At 40.1% G+C, this 19,405-nt stretch overlaps 1 protein-coding gene across 3 annotated transcripts; it reads right to left on the bottom strand.

Annotated features, from left to right (window-relative positions):
• Positions 1–2,972: 2,972 nt before the first annotated feature.
• On the bottom strand, positions 2,973–19,049 carry ARRDC3 (arrestin domain containing 3). Of its 3 annotated transcripts, XM_063129614.1 has the most exons (8): positions 18,530–19,049; positions 13,209–13,290; positions 10,950–11,097; positions 8,469–8,571; positions 7,798–8,054; positions 7,523–7,685; positions 6,694–6,848; positions 2,973–5,618 (listed from the first exon to the last, which is right to left on the bottom strand). In XM_063129614.1, the coding sequence occupies exons 1-8, from the start codon at positions 18,807–18,809 to the stop codon at positions 5,562–5,564; spliced, it is 1,245 nt and encodes a 414-aa protein (XP_062985684.1). In that variant the 5' UTR covers positions 18,810–19,049; the 3' UTR covers positions 2,973–5,561. The 3 variants fall into 3 exon arrangements, with proteins under 3 accessions (XP_062985684.1, XP_062985686.1, XP_062985685.1); XM_063129615.1 differs by lacking the exon at positions 2,973–5,618 and having other exon boundaries at positions 6,700–6,883; XM_063129616.1 differs by lacking the exons at positions 10,950–11,097; positions 18,530–19,049 and having other exon boundaries at positions 13,209–13,293.
• Between the last annotated feature and the right edge of the window lie 356 nt (positions 19,050–19,405).

Below are 19,405 nucleotides of genomic sequence, written 5' to 3'. Positions count from 1 at the left end.
TATGTAACATCCACATCTGGATAGTGTTTAGCAACCATTTTTGTAGGTGATTGAGAATATTTTTAATTTTAAAATCTCTCTGATTATAGACCAAATGGTTGACCATTAGGATTTTTTTTAAAATCCCCAGTATTTTTTTTATTTGAGTTATCAGCATCTAAAGAGGAGACCCCCCCTTCTTTCCTTCCAAATATTAGGACAATTTATGAATATCATGGAGATCATTAGTTTGGCAACTGTTACATTTATATTTTTAAAAAAGTATGGGGATTGTGCCATCACCTTGCAACAATGCTAGAAACATCTTTCAAGTTTCCAGGTGACAACTTTTACACAGATTATAAAAATCAGCAACAAAATGTTGACACATAGGGCTCATCTACACCAAACAGATATTCCACTATGAAAGTGGTATGAAAACGATATATAAAAGGAAGGAGCCACACTACTGCTTTATAGTGGCGTTGAAGTGCACTGACAACTGTTGGGGCCCATTGACACATGCCTTATACTGCTTTCATACCACTTTCAAAGTGTTATATCCTACTTGGTGTAGATGTGTCATGGGCCCCAACAGTTGTCAGTGCACTTCAGTAGCACTATAAAGCAGTAGTGTAGATCCTGCAGTGCACTAATACCACTATAAAGCAGTAGTGTGGCTCCTGCCTTTTATATACTGCTTGCATATCGCTTTCATAGTGCAATATCCTGCTTGGTGTATGAGCCCATAGAACGCTCATTGCTCATTGTGGAGTTCCCCTTTTTACAGTTCCTACCTTAATATCTTTTGTACTGAACCCCCACCCCAACACACACACTTTTGTGCATGGGGTGGGCTGATAAGGAACAGCACTTGGAAAAATGAATTTAATATTAGTATTTTTTTAATTTTAAGAATTCAGGTATCTGGGTGCCCCCTCTTTTTCCAGCCTTGATATGCAGTTAGACTTTTATCTACCTCACACCCCAATGTATTATTTCTGTGACCTTCCATGTTAAGTTGCTCCATTTGTCTTATTTTCCCCCTCATTCACACTATCGGCTCAATCTGGTGCACTGGGGTGCAACAACCATGTGGAGGGGGAGTCATAGGAGACACACAAAGCCACCCCCCCACACTCCACCCCCAGTGTGTATGTACAGGCACAGCAATAGATCATTATGGGAACTGGTAGGCTTCAACATCTCTCCCATATTCCCATCTAGCCCATTCACTCCACCCAATCAGCAAATGCATGCTCAGAGATTGACCAAGTAGGGTGTGTAGATTAAACGGCCATACCCCACAAGAGCCAAGTGCAGTGCCTAGGAGCTTTTCTACCCAAGGCTGTTAATCAGCTGCATCTACTCTCACTTTCGTGGCAGAACTGAAATCTGAGCACTACCTGAGGAATGTTTCTTTTCCTGCTTTTCTGCTACATAAGGTCTAGATCAGTGGTTCCCAAACTTTTTCAGGTCACCGCCCCCTTGGTTCCACAAACTCATGCCCACTGCCCCCTACCCTACACTATAAAAGTCATTATTCAGAATAGCAGTTTTCAATGACCCACTAAGGAAAATAATGACAATAAAATTCAAAACAGTAACAATTAATTGAATATTTATTCAAAATCCAATTACATTTTTTTAGTTTATTCAATTAAACTTAATTGGTGAACGTGATCCAGTGATATCATCTTTTCAAAGTCTGATAGTCATTTAGCAAGTATATTAGATATCACATTTAGTAACTAGGGTAGGTTTGATTTAATTTGATTTATTGCATTTATATACCGCCCCATAGCTGAAGCTCTCTGGGCGGTAGAGTACCTCACTATTCTGTAAATTCTTAATGTGATGGATGGGCTTGATGAAGTGATACTAGTTTCCCAATGTCTGGTTTAAAGTCACTTAACATGAGTCTTAAATCACGTTTAGTAATGTGTTTTGCAGCCGGCAGGGCAGGGCAGGGCAGACCAAGCAGTGTATGTCTCTTCATCTGTCAGGGATGCTTTAGGGTGGATTCCTGCATTGAGCAGGGGGTTGGACTCGATGGCCTTGTAGGTCCCTTCCAACTCTGCTATTCTATGATTCTATGATTAACATTTTGGTGCTTTTGAAACATTTCAATTCACTGTTAAAAGGACTCTTCTTAAATGGTATTAATACATGTGTGCATTCTTCCCCTATATGGCTTGGGACCAAACTACCTTCTCCCATAAAAATATCCCTGGGTTTTAAGACCTTCTGGAGAAGTGCTTCTCGGAAAAGACCACCTCGAGCACCCCCTGCCACCCCCTTGCCTCTTAACGCCCCCCTAAGCAATCCCACCACCCCCAAGGGGGCAGTACCGCCCACTTTGGGAACCACTGGTCTAGATGGCACCGTGATATAGCGCCTGTTCGCTACTGGGCCAGGTTTAAGGTTCTTGTACTTGTGTACAAAGCCCTAAACTACTTCTCCCCTATCAACCTGCCCAGTCACTGAGGTCATTGGAGGGCATGCTCCTGGTGGTTCCACATAGATCCATCCTCTGATTGGAGTCCACCAGGGGAAGAGCGTTCAGTGTGGTAGCCCCCCTATGGAATTCCCTGCCTCTGGAGGTCAGGCAGGTGCCAACTTTGTATTCCTTTCGGTGCCTCCTGAAAATGTCATTATTCCAGGAAGGCCTTCCTTAATGAGCAGCCGCATTTTCCCTGCTCTAAAAAAACAAAAATAAAACCTCGCTGAAAGTGCTGGTTAGACACAGAAGTGAAAGTGGAGGCTCTTGATGTCACCTAAAGAACACCTAAACAATTCTGAGTAGGGAATAACAAGAGTACAATCAATGCCGTGTGTAGAAAAGCTCTATGTATCAACCAATCTGTGAAGATAGGGATGGCAGAGCTCTGTTACACCCTCTGGCATTGCCTCTGAATGCAGGTGCTATGCCTGATGCAGGCTTGATCTGTTGTGTTATATTTCTTTATATAAACTCATTTCAATAAAAATCATTTTTGTAAAAAAAAGTTTATTATCGACAAGGAAGAGCAATAGGAAAAATTAAATTGTTTTCCACATATTGTTTTCTTGAAACAGAGTCTACAAGGACATATTCAGCACCAAACTAAAAAAAGAAAAAAGAAAACATAATACAAACAGCCATTGAATATAATCTATAAAGCAAACATTAAATATTGCACTTTGTTTCTCTAACATTTTGGATTTTACTTATTTTTGTCCCATTTTTTTAAAAAATTAGGAGATTATTTTGAATACTGGACTACAGCTCTGAACCTCATATTTTACAATGTCCAGAAATTGACCAATATTTTATGAAACCAAAAATAGCAGTAATGCCACAAAAAGAGTAACATTTCTTTTTGTAAAAACAACTTTATTTTAATAGTGTTTACAACTTTAAACCTGATCACAAAATTGATGCAATGCAATGCCAATTACTACAATATTGGTCAATCCTGCATCATGGAAAGTCTCATCGTACTGTGATAAATGTAATGCTATGCATAACAGCAATTGTTCCCTAGTTAGTTGAAACAAAAACAGCAAAGGAAAACAAAAAGAAAACCACCAAATGCCCTTTTATGCCACTATCCCATTAAAATATTGTTTTACCTTCTGTGGAAGAGGGACATTCACAAAATCGCTTAGCAAGTTTAAAAAAAGAAAAGTAATTCCATCACTCTGTTTCCTTATTATCCAGTATATGAAGTTTGCTTGCTGAAGGCCAAACTCTTTTAAGTGAATCACTTAAAACGTGACTCATTTATATACTGTTTATTTTTCACCCTGTTATTGTTCAAACATGAATTGTTGTCCATGTTTTATTAAAGGCCACTTATTGAAAAGCCTGTCCTGTTTGTTATGAAGCCTCAACAGCAAGAGACATTTGAACCCGTGGAGCTTCACCCCAGAGAAAGCAACCTTTAAACCAATCTGGTGGTTATAAAGCGTGGGGTTAAGTAACACGAGAGCCATACCACTGTCACCTTGAACTTCAGGAAGGCTGCTTTTGGTAAAAAAAACCCCACCAGTCACAAGTTTATTTCTGAAGAGGACAGTTGTGCGTGAGTGTATATCTTTAATGCCGAAGTGCTAGCGTTTGTGTCAAGAGCCCCCAACGTCCATCATCTAACAGCTGACTCCTTGTATTCTGTGCTGAACCCCCACTCTGAATTTTGAAATCAAAGTAAACCCCTGCCAGTTACTTATGGCTATTCTGAGTCACTATAATTCTTCAGAGAACGTAATCTGAGTGGCTCTTGTTGGGAAATATTTTCTAAGAAGTGACTCTCTTCTTATTTAAGATATATTGTCTGTTTGAGAGAAGACCTTCTCTTATCCCCAACAAAAAGTTCACTACAAATCTTTTTGCACAAGTCTGTCATCATGAGATAACTATGTATAAAAATATATTCATTTTCCCTACCTACCCCACTGGCTGAGAAATCACTATGCAAGTCACTATAAGAATCATACACAACTTTTCTCCAGTAACTCTTGGCTGATATATGTTGGGTGCTACCTCCTGTGGCTCTTCAAAAAACATCATAATTTGACCAAGTCTTATGAATTATGTCTCATGTGCCATAAAGATAATAAGAAATGAGGATGTGTTCATTTGTGCATGTCCCTTTTCCAAACTACCCTTTCCAAATAAAACAAAGTAACAAAAACAGGAAGAGGAAAAAAACTCAACAGTGCAACATAAACACAAATAGCATTTCAACATTTTGGCAAGTGATGAGTTCACCTGAGATTAAGTGATTTTAGGCAGTCTGTAACAAAATTCTTCTTTGCGGTAATAGTAGAAAGGCAACAAATTCTTAAAAAGGAATCAAGAAGGTATACAATCTTGACAAAGACTCCTATTAATTTCCTTCTGTTATTTTTTTGCCTCACATATCTGTTGCTTGTCTACTACAGTAGGCTGCAAAACATACCGCAAGGATTGGCTTGAAGGCATTTGATGTTTGTAATAAATCCACAACAGGATCCAAGCTGAAGAGGTGATACACGGATCAGTCTTATTGGGACAATTCTGAGCATGTGCATATGCAGGAAAAGTCCAGACTATATAGTTTGTTTGTTTTTTCTAACAATAAAAAAGTCAGTGCATTTGTCATCATAAAGTTTTCAAAGCTTTCTTTCGCTCCTTGTTGTGCGGACCACAAACAAGTTAAAGGGGTTAACAACAGTCCAACATAAATGAGAAAAAGCTGTAGTGACACTGAACCGCACAACGAAAGCATTGAGCATGTGCAAATTTTCAAATCAAAAGAGGAATTCATCCCTCTTGCAACACGGTGAGTGTTTTGACACACGAGTGTAGGCTATTAAGGCTGCTCTTAGAATGTGCCAGTATACAACAGGGAGGGAAAGCTCAGGTCTTCAAGCATGGAGAGCAGTCCTATGATGTTTGCTGTAGACTTCAAAAGCATAATCACAGGTTGTTTCTTTATTTCACCTTTTCTTTTAGGCAACAACTTCCTTTTAAAGTGTGTCTCCGTGGAACGCCTTTATCTTCAACACGGTGAAAATACAATTCAGACCCAGGTCAACTTTTCTTAGGAAGCATTCCTTCAGCGAGAGGGACAGGTTGGCCTGTCATCTGAGGGCTGATCTGGGTTTGGGTCAATCTAAGAGAAAGAGGTTGAAAAACAAGAAGGGGTTAATGCTTTCATTGAGTAAAGCAACACTTTTCTAAAGCAACAAAAGGAAATGAAAGATGAATAATACAAACAATCATTTTACTTGAAAACATTCGGAATTCCTATTTTTGCAAATTTGTTTTCATTAATGTGCATTTCTTGAACATGTTCCCAGTTAATGGGTCTTGCTAATTTACATTATATAGAACTGCCAAAAAGGTGGCTGAGAAAGCTCAAGTGCCTTATTCTGCATATCAGCTGTCTTATTGGCAACCATCATATGAGCTTAATCTAGAGAATCATGAGCAACATAATATTACATGGGATTCCTCAATCACTCTGTGCACAGTTGCAGTCACCTATATGTAGGATTGGGATGCCAGTTCTGTGTGCGAAAAAAATCCCACATACATCCTCTCCCCACAAAGTCATAATATTGGAGAGGCAAACTATAGTAAACAAAGAATGAGTAAGAGTTGTGCATTTAACCAGTAAAAACAAAATCCTGATCATACATTGTCAAAAAATGGTCAAGTATTTAAAGCTTTAATTTACTAGTACTACTGTGACAGGAAGACTTCTGCTAACTAAAATCAAGAACAACCCAATCTTGATTTGATTTCAATTATTGATTTCAATTATTTCTACACGAGTATGATTAGGGTTGCAGCCCAAGCTAATTAACTGCTGAATTACAAAATGTAATGAATTATTTTTTCTCTTTAAAAATTCTTCTTCCAAATATAAAATAATGACTCGGATATTGCTATATAAGGATGCACCATAATAGGTGATAGTTGAAAAGATGTTAATCTAGTAATGGAAAATCTGAAAGAGCTAGTCAGCTAAAAAAGTGATAGTGATAAAATAGTGATTTGCAAGAGCCCAAAGTAAACCACTATCTGAACTCTTATGTAGTGGCAAAGTCCTACTAGGTAGAGCAAGACCAACTAGGATGACATATAGAACCATCAGTTGGTTGTGGAATGTTCTGGGACAGCAACTGCAAATATACTCTATTTAAAATAGAATGCAAAGGCTTAACTATGCATTTTAACCTTACCTCAGAATAAAGTGGAGGTGGTAGGAATCGGAACTCTTGGATGTAGGCGAATAATGGTCCTTGAAGTGCTCTTTCAAAGTCATCACAAGCAGCTACAGGTGCTAGGCTGGACTGTCTTTGCTCCTCGGTGACCACTTCTGCATAGCTAGGAGGTGCTGAAGGCAAAAGTACACGCAGTTCGAACAATGTTCTTATGCATGTCAAGATATATAATATGACAAATATATTAAACTCTAGTTATTGTAATTTGCACAAGGTAGATATAAGAAAGGCTCAACTGCTGGTATTTTAGTTTTAATTGTATTGGACAGTTTTGCTAACTTATGACTTGGCTCTAAAACAAGTTTACCACCATGCTTCGTCATGGAACATCCACTTGCACCTATATTATTTTTCAGGGCTCTTAAGGGAGGAAGCTAACTGCAGACATGGTCACCTCTCTAGTTCTAGATGAGGAAAAACCGTAAGTGAGAAAATAATTCAAGGTATGAAGGTTTTATCCACAACAAGCCTTGGGGACTACAGATGAAGCAAGTCAATGAAGAACCTGGGTAGATACTCTTGGATATCTGTCAACTGTTTGCAGACCTATTCTATATCTGCACAATTCAACAGATTTAGGGGGAGCCTAATCCTATTTAATCCTTTTTTTTCAAGGGAGAACAGGCCTATATCCCTTCTCAGTTGGAATGATACTGTGAAGTGCCCTACTGGAGATACTACTGTTTGTGCAACAAGGTTATATAGGGTTGTATTGATAAGATACTAATAGAATAATGGGCCAACAGAGAAATCACTGAACAAAATGGAATCTGTGTGGTCAAATTACCTTCTGGTCTTTCAGGCAGAGTCAGGCCAAGCCAGTTCATATTCATGCTACACTGACTGCTCACACTTGATGTTCTGCTGCCAAATGGGTGTAAAGGAATAGTACCGATGACAAGTGGTAAATTAAGAAACAAGTCCATTGCACCTGGAATATCCACATATACCTAGAAAATAACCAACAAGAAATGATTAAAAGTTGAATAAAAATCCCTATAAACCCACCAAGAAAATTAGTAATGGTGTGTTAAATTTCAAAAAGCTAGACTAAGTTCCTACCATTAGAGAATATTCCACACGGATTATACTACAGTCAAGGATGGAGGGGGAGACGGGTGGAATTTTTAACTGTTTGCCATTCCAGGTTTCTGTCTTCCCCGATGACAGGGACTCCCCACGCAAGTTGGCAACAAGCTGCTTTACTTCCTTCATTTTCCCTTTGGCATAGAATGCCTGTGTTTGATAAATGGCAGCTTTTGGCACCACCATCCGGGAAGAGCAGTTCTCAATCTCCGCAAAGATCTGGATTGATTCACCTTAAACGAAACAGGGAACATGCGCATTAGATGGAAACAAGACAATACCTCCCACAATTCAAACATTACTACAATTGGTAATATTTGTCTTACTAATTTGGGCAAAGATGAGAATAACAAACAGTTTCAATGGGAACAAGATCAACACAAGACTATGGATCTATGTGTAAGCTTCATCCTATTCAAATCAATGGGAAAGCTTACAAGGGTTCTGTACTGCGCTGTATGTATAGCCCTTATATTAATGTAGCTAGACAATACAGATGCAGATATAATATTAACATATCAATCAACTGGTAGTCAGAACATTCTGTTTTGCTTAACCCAGAAAGTGCACATGACTATCTTATATTACTAACTAAAAAGAAAAAGAAAAAAGAAAAGCCCACTCCCATTAGATGTCATGTTACATACCTGGGGTGTAGCCCTTCCTCTCAATTTTGGCACTTAAGGATATTGGGCCTGAGGTACAAAACCAGCAACAGAGAGTCTTTTCTTTTGTGCCTGCTTGGGGTGACTGAAAGAAAAACAGAAGAAATATATTCACAATTACATTTTTAGATCAGTGGAAATTATACAGCTCTACAAACTTTGTAAGGTTGCTTCCAGAAAGTAACTAGAAGGTAACTAGAAACCCAGCTATAAAACAGGAAGAACCTTATAAAAGCAGTATCAGTTATCATGGGGGTTTGGACCTATGCTGGTTGTTCTCCCCCTTGCTGATCTTGCTAGTACATATGGACTACTAGCGATCAGTGCATGTTTTGGCAAAAATGCCATCTGTTTGGCCATTATGTCAACATGCCAGTGAGTGCAAACTATTTTTATGAGCACAGTGGGCAAACTTTATATTAAGTTTCCTTCAACATTAATCCAAAAGAGGACACTATCATATAGGGCAAATTATCAGCTTTCTCTGCAGTCCTCACATCAAATCAGTCTTCTTTCATTCACGGGGAAGGGCCAAAGCTCAGTGATAGCGCACATGCTTTCCATACAAAAGGGCCCACGTTCAATGTCTGGCATTTCTTCAAGTAGGGATGGGAAAGATTCATGTCTGAAACCCTGGAGAGCCGCTACCAGTCTGTACAGATGATACTAATCTAGATGAATAAATGGTCTGATTCACATTAAGGCAGTTTCCTATGTTGATCCTCTGGACAGGGATAACAGCTCAAACCTACTCCACCATGACTCTAACCATGTTTCCTTTGACATAAATCCCATTGATTTCAATGAGATTTGCTTCCGAATATGTATGTTTACTACAGTCTTACTAAGAAACAATTGCAACAGATTACAATTTATAGCCAAGGCTGACATTCTTGGTTTTAAGCCCCAGATTTATGCTCCAAACTTCCTGCTCAATTCTATGAATACTTACTCAGAAGTAAGTTCCACTGTGTTCACTCTGATTTAGTCTCAGACTGTAATGCAATGTGCACCTGGGAATAAGCCTTACTAAACTCAGCAAGCCTTCTTTCCAGGTAAACATACATACAATTGGGCTGCGTGGTTGCAAGACAAGCCCAAATTTGGGAATAATCATATTGTGACAAGTGGAAATTGCTTTCAAATCAACGAATTTTGGATCATGGTGTTAAGTGGTGGAAGTTTAATGGGGAAAGACCGTAGCTCAGTGGCAGAGCACATGCTTTGTATGCAGAAGGTCCCAAGTTCAATCCATGGCAACTCCAGGTAGGGCTGGAAAAGCTCCTGCCTAAAACCCTGGAGAGCTGCTGCCAGCCAGTGTCAACAATATTGGGCTAGATGGACCAATGGTCTGACTCAGTATAAGGCAGCTTTGTATGTTCCTATATAAGTATGTCCTTTTGGTTTATAATCTAAGCAAGTGTGCTTAGAATCATAGCTTTATACTCAGTGTATTAAGCATAAACTGAATTAAAATGAAGCTTGATGGAAATCGTATAGTTGGACTTCAAATACATTCCCAAATTTCAATGGGACTTATGTCCAAATAGGCAGAATCATAGCCTTAGCCTGAAAGTCTCAAGGCATTTAATCTAGTGTGTCCCCAGTGAGCATTTATTGTGTGAAGTGATGTCCCAAGTAGTCTGTATTATCGAATACTAACTTGCTTTAACCCTTCCCCTGCCTATATCCATCAAAATCAATGAAATCATCCCCCTTGACAATGGGGCTGGGACAGTACCCCAAAATAATGATATTCCTGTTGTTGTCTTACACTAATTGCAAATTAAGGACCTTGTCAAAAACTCACAAAAAATCACAGAAATATTCCTTTTGATTTTGTGGGTTTTGATGAGGTCCTATATCCTCAAGATAATATGACATCTTAACCATAAGCAAAAGAACCCTGTTTCAATGGACTTTTCTTTACATGTTCTATTTTCACATATTCATTTTAATTAAAAAAACAAGAATGAATAAATGGTTTTCGGTCAGATTGAAATCTTATAAGATCTTTAATACATTATCAAAATAAAATTTTATTATAACATACAGAAGTATGATCATTTCTCCCCACTTGATATGCAAATTATCAGTAGTATAATAATGAATAATGCACTGCAGTACAATTGTTTTACATTGCTTTGTCAAGCTGCAAAATTTTCAAGCTAAACTTTCTTACAGAAATAGAACTGTTCCATATAGAAGTTAGTTAATCTTTATTAGAACAGTTGAAATACATTACTGTTTTTTATTATTAAAAAGCAGCTTAAAAAGTACTTGATTAAATTAAATTATTATACAAATATGCTACCACTTACTGGTCGCTGGGTCATTATATTCTAATACTTTAAGTATTTCACTTTACTTAATTATTGTTACATGTTTTGATATTTCAGTGACCATTTATTGCTATTTTTTTAATGCCAGAAACAAAGAATGAGTAATTCTGTCAATTCTTACCAGTAATGAAGGAGTGTTGATATCTATATGTTCAAAGACTGTAAATTCCTTCTTTAATTTTACTGGTAGAAGCCAAGGCCTGTGCAATTCTGCTTTCACCCAATAGCGCACACTGCCATGTCTGCCTTCAAATGAGGTAGCAAGTGGTCTGTTCAGGACACAAAGGTCAAAACTAAATAAGCCTGTATCTCTTTTGTTGCTTAACTTAAGTATACACTCAATCCAGGTAATAATTATTAAGTTGTACTGTACTGTTAATGCATCATACTATGTAATTAAGGATAATTTTGTAGGATTTTCATGTTCAATTAGTTTGGGAGAAATATCTCTGTAGTTAATTGCTCAATAGGTCTACAGAATATGACCATCTTTGTGCTAGAATTGCACTGTAATATGCTACAAGGATACACTAACCCAAGCCACAACCCAGTTAAACTGAAAAAACTTGGACTTTCAGCATTTAGTCCCATTGAATTGGATGGGAACTAAACAGATTTAAATTCAAGTTCTCCAGCTAGACCACATTGAGGATCAGGACAAGTGATTCTTTAATCTTACAAGAAGTCACTTTTTATATCTAGGGAATAAGGAAAACATGAAATATTAAAATAAGGTTAACAAATTGCTTTGAAACAGCTGACTTCCAAAAGGGCCCAAAATTTAAGAAGACTGTTCATAAATATTTTCACCATCAGAGTCAATGTCTGTAGATGATGCTCTTTCAATTTCTGTAGTGTAATAATTAAAAGGATGTCCTCTTGTACACATAGGAAAGGAGTTTAGATATACAAAATTATTTCCTCTAACTCGGTTCTCTTAAATAAAGCTGCCTTTCATGAACATTAGAAAAAAGAACAGCCTTTTCTATACTCATGTATTTTACTGAAGACAAACAGGAGTTCTGCTTAACCCAGAATGAGGTCTTTATATTCCTTGGTATTATGAATGCACCTAGAATATTAGAATTAAAATGGTAAGGACTTAGTAGTTCTATACATAACAGAACAATTGCTTTCAGCCAACAGTTTAAACTCTGATTTATGCTTCTAAGAAACATGTTCATACTGAGCTGATGGCTTTGATAGCTGAGCATTATTCCCATGCTAGATATGTAACTTACAAGGTTATCCAACCTTTTTAATGTTTTTTCATCTTAGTTTCAAGAGTACATTTCTACAGGTTGCACTGCATAAGTAGAGTTTTAGCTGAAAATTTTTCTCCGGATGCTTCTTGCGAAGACATTTAACCATTTATTTCTTTGAACAAACTCAATAAAAAGAGTTTGCAAAAATAACAATGTTGTAGCTGGAGCAAGTGTAAATTCCATCACATTGCCAAGCACCTGCAAATTCTAGAGGACAGAAAACTGCAGACACTTAGAATAAGCTTTAAATGTCCAATATTGAAGCAGTGCCTGCATCATATTGTAGCAATATTTTCTTATCTTGGTTATTATGTGCAACTTTCTTTACGAAGTCTCCTCTTCCACTTCTGTCCTCCCTAGTTTGCTCCAGGCACTTTCTATCCCTCATTATATATTTTTCATATGTTTCAATTAACCTCATGTTTAAACTCTCTCTGTCTCTGTATCTCTCTCCCCCATTCTCTCATTTTCTTCGTGTATATGAATCAACATATTTTCCGAGCTACCTTATGATTTCCTATTTTTAGAGTATGAATCAAGGTGATGTTTTTAAAAATGAAGGATGTCCACACCTTCCAACTTTCTTCTTCTCCCATTCATCTGCCTTCTTCGTGTAATCTTTATCTTACACACGTAGAGGCATTGCTGTCATTAAACGTGTCCCTAGTACTTATTGTATCCAATGTTGATGTGTTTCAACAAGTTCAATTGAAGTAACCAGCTATACAGCTTTGAACGCCTTTAATTCAACAGGAAGTCATACCAGCAGCTATAAAAGGCCTAATGAGCAGTCCTATAGCCCACTTGTAACAAGGGAAATAGGTCATGGGCGGAGAAAGTCAAATATACTGGATGTGCAACAGGTTTTAAAATGGAATTATTGACAGGAAGGCAATAGTAGGTCTGATTTGTCATGATTTTGCCACTCTGACTCAAAGCAACCTCCAAATACTTTATTAGGACAGTGTCCTTGTAGCATGTTCAAGTGCAATCCCTGTGACCATTGAAAAGGGTTTCTTCTTCTCCCTGCCCTATCTCCATAAGAGCTGTCTTTCTACAGATTTGTTGCCAATATGCTCCCTGACAGCCTCATCACACGGCCCAAGTATACTTACGTCTGTGGAAGCTCAAAGCTGAATGCATATTCATGCCGTCCTGAATGAATGATGTGGAGGCCTTCTTCGGAATTATCATCATCTAGGAGGGAAAAACCCAATATGCTATTCCACCTGTAACATTGCACACATATTATAATATATTATACAGGATGTCTTGCACTGAATGGATTTAACAGAGGCATTACTAAAGAGGAGGGGCAAAACTCCATAACACACTTTCACTTGTGTAGGCCCATTGACCACATGTCCTCTTATTCCAGTAAGTGGTCTGTGATTATTTCTCAAGAATAATTTTAACTTGAGTCATATAAACAATTATTTATATATCTTTCAGTTATGCAGGTACTTTAATTCAATAGCAGTTGTATTCATCCCTGCTAGAACTTCCTTCCTGTTGCCTTTTCCAGTCTAAATTTAGGTCTTAAAATAGGCTCAACACTGTATTATTTCTATAGAGTTACCTTTAAAAATATTTTAAAGAAATATCTCAAATAACCTAATATGTATGTGCCTGCTACAGTATATTAATGGAGAGAAAACCAAACTGGATTCTTATTGTTTGCTTAGGAGCAGTATTCAAAAATAATACTAATCTAATACTATGCAACCTATTAAGTTAGTATATGCCCCATTAAAACTTTCACATAAGGTATTTCAGATGGCGTGCTTCAGGACACACATTCAAAAATAAAACTTCCTTGACCTTTTAAGGACACAGTGAAAGTATCTAACATTGTCACAAATTGCTATATTCTATACAATATATTAATTTTGCATTGCTGCTGTTTTTATCTGGTTGAGCTTTTATATTGTATTTTATATTATGGTTTTATACTGTTGTTTTATACTTTGAATGTTTTTAATTTTTGTGAACCGCCCAGAGAGCTCCGGCTATTGGGCGGTATAGAAATGTAATAAATAAATAAATAAATAATAAATATATGGAAAGATTTCAAATGGTTTTTTTTTAATTGACCCTCACTAGTTGAGATAGAGGAAGGAGGATCCTAAGGTATGTTTCGAAGAGTGTCCTTCCTTGTCCTAATAATTCCTTTGTTATCTTAAATAACCAAACGGGGGAGGCCTGGTCTATTTACTGGCCTCAGTTAACCTTTTCTGAGGAATGGGCTTTTGCTGGAGCAGGAAAATGGGGATTCAAAGGAGAGCTTCTGGGTTTAGGAATGGGCCAGAAAACTCCCTCCCCCCACTTTGCAGGCATGCTCTTGGTTTCCTAGCAGAATAAATTCAAGAGACTACCGGCTGTGCCTACTATGGACTCCATCACCTATTGTGAATCCTGGTGCCCCAGCAGCACCCACGTATACTAGCCACCTTTGATATCCTAGAAGGCTTGGTCCAAAATTCCTATAAAACTAGAATGTATTCCTTAAAACGTGGGGATGGAAGCTGAAAATATTCAAAAGGTCGTGGCAAGGAATAAAATGGAACATTAATACACGACTAGTCGGAGATACAAAGAAATACACATTTCTTACTCATGCCCTTGAATTATATGGGCAAGGAAGGTCACACGTTTTAGCGGAGGGAGCCCTCAGTCATGAAAAGGGCTGCCCGTTTTGCCTACCCACAGCCTCCTTTCTCACAGGATATAAGGTTTAATAAATCACATTGCAGGCAAGACACATCCAAAATGAGCTCCATCTGACTGTGAGGTAGATTAAATTTGGGTATCATTGTCAGAATATTATTATTATTATTAAAACACATTTTTAAAAGAGCAAACGCCTGTGCGTGTGTGTAGCTTTTTAATGTTTTAAAACTTTACTTCACGCGAGGATTTTGTTCAGGTTTTTTTAAAAAAACAGCCAAACACCTTCCCCGTCTTTCCCTCGTTCTCCTTCCCTTTCTTTCTGCCAGCTCAGCAGTTTCCCTTCAGCCCCAGCAAAGAAGAGGAGCAGCAGCAGCAGCCGCCGCCGCCTCCAAGCTGTGGTAAACAACTGCTGAGCTGTCAATCACAGACTAGACTCGAGCAGGAGAGGACCGGCCTAAACCGGTGCGAGCAGAGTTCCAGCCAGCCGCTCATATGCATACAGTATACATCGCACGCCCCAGCCAGCGTATTTGCTCAGCGGGCTCCGCCCCTCAACCGAACCTGCTAGTCGTAGGCGTAATGGGGGAAACTGAGGGGAGGCGGCGGCCGCTCCTATCTCCTTTGGCTTCCGGTCTCCAATGCTGGCATGCCAGCTCGCGGTAGTTCCCTTTCAGCTGCTCAGTGCAAACGTGACAAAAGGCACCCGACTTTCGCCACCGTTACATCTAATTACAAAATAAATTAACAGAAAGGGAGGGTAGAAGCGAAGATGGGTCAGGAAAGGAGCGAGGCTCGCTTTTGCAAAGCTACACGTCGTCCTAGCGCGTGGCTAAGGAGCCTTCTGGCCGGCAGCTGCTCTACTGAAGCTGGAGAAAGCAATTTAAGCAGGATGGGGGAATCCGGGCCCCCACCCCGCATATCTCCTTGCTGGAAAAGGAAGGGAAAGCTCGCTGCTTAGTGTTGCAGGGCAAAGTTTTGCAATAAGCCGGGATGGAGGGGGGTGTCTTAAAAGAGACTCTTCTCCCCTTTTATATCTGCAAGGGAACACAGAAGTGGATCTGGGCACCTGCGAATTCCTAGGGGCAGCCCGGTCCTAGCAATTAAAATTATTTTTTTCTTCAGATCGGCTGTGCGTTCTGGGGTGCAGGCACTAAGCCAAGAGACGCTTCGAATGACAAGAGCATCCAGCGGGGCAGGGCTTTCTCGTGAGATGACGTCCAGCTTTGCCATAAGCGAAAGCACGACTCCGTTTCTGGTATTAATCAAGATACTGCAGATGTGCGACCGGATCGGGGCCCTTCCGTCGTACGTGACGGTGTGCACATGTACATCTCTTATTCCAGCCCCACGCGGATGGAGTCCACATGTGAAATCGGCTCCATTTGCAAGCAGCCATAACTACGAAGGCGCGCCAGTAAGCGGCTGAGCAGAGGTATTGACTGCAATCCTATGCACGCTTACTAAAAAGTAGGTCCCATTCCGCTTCCAGAGAAGGATCACATAAAGATCGGACAGCTTGGGGGTGTGCGTATGTACTTTATAGATCTGGGCACAATCAGCTCCGGATTCCCAAACTGGTTGCAACTAGTTTCGGAACAGATATGGGAGGGCATCGCAGAACCCCGAACTGCCTCGCAAGGTGCAACGGTGGGTGCGGGATCAGGCCTTTGCTGCCCAACGTGGCTCGAGCCGGCGGGATCGCGCGTATGCGACTCCACGCCTCAAAGCAGCCAGCCTTGCACGGTCCCCTCTAAATAGGGACAAAGGGGCGTCCGCCACGGGAGACACGTAGGAAGCAGGCTCGGGCGGCGGTAGCACGCTGCTCGCCTTGCAGAGTACGGAAGGTCTCTAAGACCGAAAACCCTGCCTCTTAATCTCTCCCCCTCCCTCTCTGCTCACCCACCTCCCAATCAAGGCCTGGCATTGCCTTAGCAACAGGCTAACAAACCCCACCGGGCCAATGACCGCGGGAGCGCTGGGCGGGGCTTCTCTGAGCATGCTAGGCTGAGGGGTTGCTGCCTGCCCAGCTAAGTCATTGAAACTCCTCTGTCTGCTTGACTTGGCATGGGGAAGAGGGGGGTGCTTACAGTCAAGCGAAGCAGTCGCTGACTGTAGTGGCACGGTGAAGGATGAATGAGTCCAGCGACTTCACAGACGGGAAAGCTTAGCCAAAGTCGCACGACCCGGGCTTGCCCAAAGCCGCAGGTCACCCTCTTGCCCTTTGTTCCTTCCAAATATAGACACACAAGCGAGTCTGGGTGCAACATTAACAGGTGCAAACAACTCCTTTTTGCCTTCTGAAAAGGCACGGAACGATTTCTTCCGCTTGTAGCCCCATCGATTTCTCCAAAACTCGATGTGGGGTTGGTTGGTGGGTGGTTGTCCCCTCCCCCCCCCGTCGTTTCAGTCACTCGAAAGCAGCTTTAAGAGGGGAAATACGAGAATGGTTTGCGCTTTACGCAGGAGCTGATGATTATTATTATTGTTTAAATATATGTTTTACTCTTAGGTAGTGTCGTAATGCAAGTTTTACCTTCCACCTTTACACCGATTTCTTGCAACAAATAAATAAATAAAGATACTTGCTTTGGAAGCAATGGAATATACTGTGCAACTTCCTTGATTGAAAATAATAATCAAAGAGGCTGGACGCTCCTATAACCTTCTCCCCGAATCTGCAGTAAGTCTATTGCATGTAATCTATCTATATATAAAAGAGCAAGCCAAAATTACATAACCAGTTTTAACATTTTCTTGTGCTAGGAATTAAGTCATCGCCACCACCTGACGCGTGTAACCAATCTGCTGTGAGGAGAAGGAGCACCCCCTCCCTTCTCTTCAGTACTGGTCCCAAACAGGATTGAACCGCTTCTAACAAAGGGTGGAAACTTCAGAAAAACAACCTTAGACTCCCCTATACTTCCACATTGGTACCATTCGAAACAATGGATTAACAATCTAAAACCCATTTTATCCCTTAACAAGGTTTATCCCCATTTTCCTAACCAAAATTACTCTCCATTCGCAGAATTCTTTGCATTGACATAGGAGATTGCATTGGCTGCAGAACTGCCCAACTTAGAAATGATGCTCCAATTCGAAAATTGATTCATCTAAGTGGGGTCCTCCCCACCCACCCCAGACACAGCTTTACACCCGCCTCATTGAAAGAAGCATTACAGAATAAGAGGGCTAATTTTCTAACTTTCCCGAGCTTAAGTAAAAGGGAATGTGCACCTACACGTGGGGTGCTGAAAGCAAGTGTCAAAATAAACCGCAGGGAACCCTTTCTCTGCTTTTCTCCATCCTGAAGACATCACCTATCAGCTCGAAGTCTATAAACTGGTTCTTTGGTATTCTGTTTTATTTTTGGTAGGGAGATGCACCCCCCCCCCAAAAAAAATCAATTCCTTAAAAAAATCCAACCCCTTATAAACTGCAGGTATCGATGAAAGGGTCTCTATTGAAAGCGCAGATAGAGTTGGAAGAAAAGTCTTGTCTGGAAGCATTTTGCAGATGCACCATGATCTATTGGGGGTTCAGTCCCTACAATTATATATACACTTAGTGGGCTCAAATAGCTATACATCCAAGGCTTGCAATGCTAACTAATTGGGGAGTAAGTTCCATTGCACTCAGTGGGGCTTACTTCTGAGTAATCATGCTTGGGCTCGCATAGCCGACTGCACCAATTGAGAGAAATTGCCTTTTGAAATAGAAAACTGCGAACGTTATGTTAGAATATTTCATTAAAATCCAGACTTACCTCTTTCATGCCCAATTAAGATATCCTTGTGGTTGAAATATTCTACTTCTTCAGTGTAATTTTGTGTGTAGGCAGTGTTGGATCCAGCATTTCTAGATTCAGTCCAGCGTACTTTTGCATGTCCTCTTGCATGGATTTTAAGCGATTTGACTTTAATTTCCCCAGTCACTTCTAAATTTACCCTTCCTGAGACTGTATCCCCGCTAGAATAGACGGGGACATTGCTGTCATTAAGACAGTCAAAGCTTATTGTCAAACTCTTCACCTTCCCCAGCACCATGTTGATTTTTTTTTCTTAGTAACAAAGTCTATAAAAATATACTGTAAGAAAAAAAGGGGAAGGGAAGAAAAAGTCAAGATCTCATATAAAAATGTGATCTTCACTTGACGCTGATCAATTTTCTTTGCCCTGCGAAAAGGTTGCGGGCAGGATCAGCGGCTTCTCTTACGAGCACTTCATCGGGATTGCTTAAAAAGTAGCGACGCTAGATGCTGCTCACAGCTGCTTTCCAGCTCTGTGGTCTCCTTACAAAGACGAGTGCTCGGCTGCTGCCAGCTCACTTTAAGTGCAGCTTTGTGAAAAACAACCCCGGTGCGCATGCGTGGCGCTGGTGCGTCTATTTCCCCCCTCTATACAGTAGGTGTAACACAGGCAGAGCAATGCAATCTCTTCTTCTGCCTTTCCCCTGCATTGAAAACTACCCTGACCTCGAGGAAAGCGTTTCACAGCCCAGGGGCCGGTAATTTACAATTGTCTGCAGAAAAGAATCGTTGCTTGCTTATTGTATCGTGAAAGCCACAAAGGGTCAACAAACAGCTGATCCGAGAAGCCTCAAAGCCTTGCCTACCTTGTAGTGCTGGAATGAAGGGTTTAAA

The sequence above is a fragment of the Elgaria multicarinata genome, chromosome 6, assembly GCF_023053635.1.
Source record: "Elgaria multicarinata webbii isolate HBS135686 ecotype San Diego chromosome 6, rElgMul1.1.pri, whole genome shotgun sequence".
NCBI classification, from domain to species: Eukaryota; Metazoa; Chordata; class Lepidosauria; order Squamata; family Anguidae; genus Elgaria; species Elgaria multicarinata.
The sequence above is the reverse complement of the archived record's forward strand: the minus strand, read 5'-3'. Positions and strand labels throughout refer to the sequence as shown.

Bases quoted from the DNA above. Each gene is read 5' to 3' on its own strand.
- ARRDC3 (XM_063129614.1), bottom strand. From the start codon at position 18,809: ATGGTGCTGGGGAAGGTGAAGAGTTTGACAATAAGCTTTGACTGTCTT. The intron at 13,291-18,529 runs GTAAGTCTGGAT...TTTCCCTCCTAG, and splicing joins CTTAATTGGGCATGAAAGAG to ATGATGATAATTCCGAAGAA. The intron at 7,686-7,797 runs GTAGGAACTTAG...GTTATTTTCTAG, and splicing joins GTGTGGAATATTCTCTAATG to GTATATGTGGATATTCCAGG.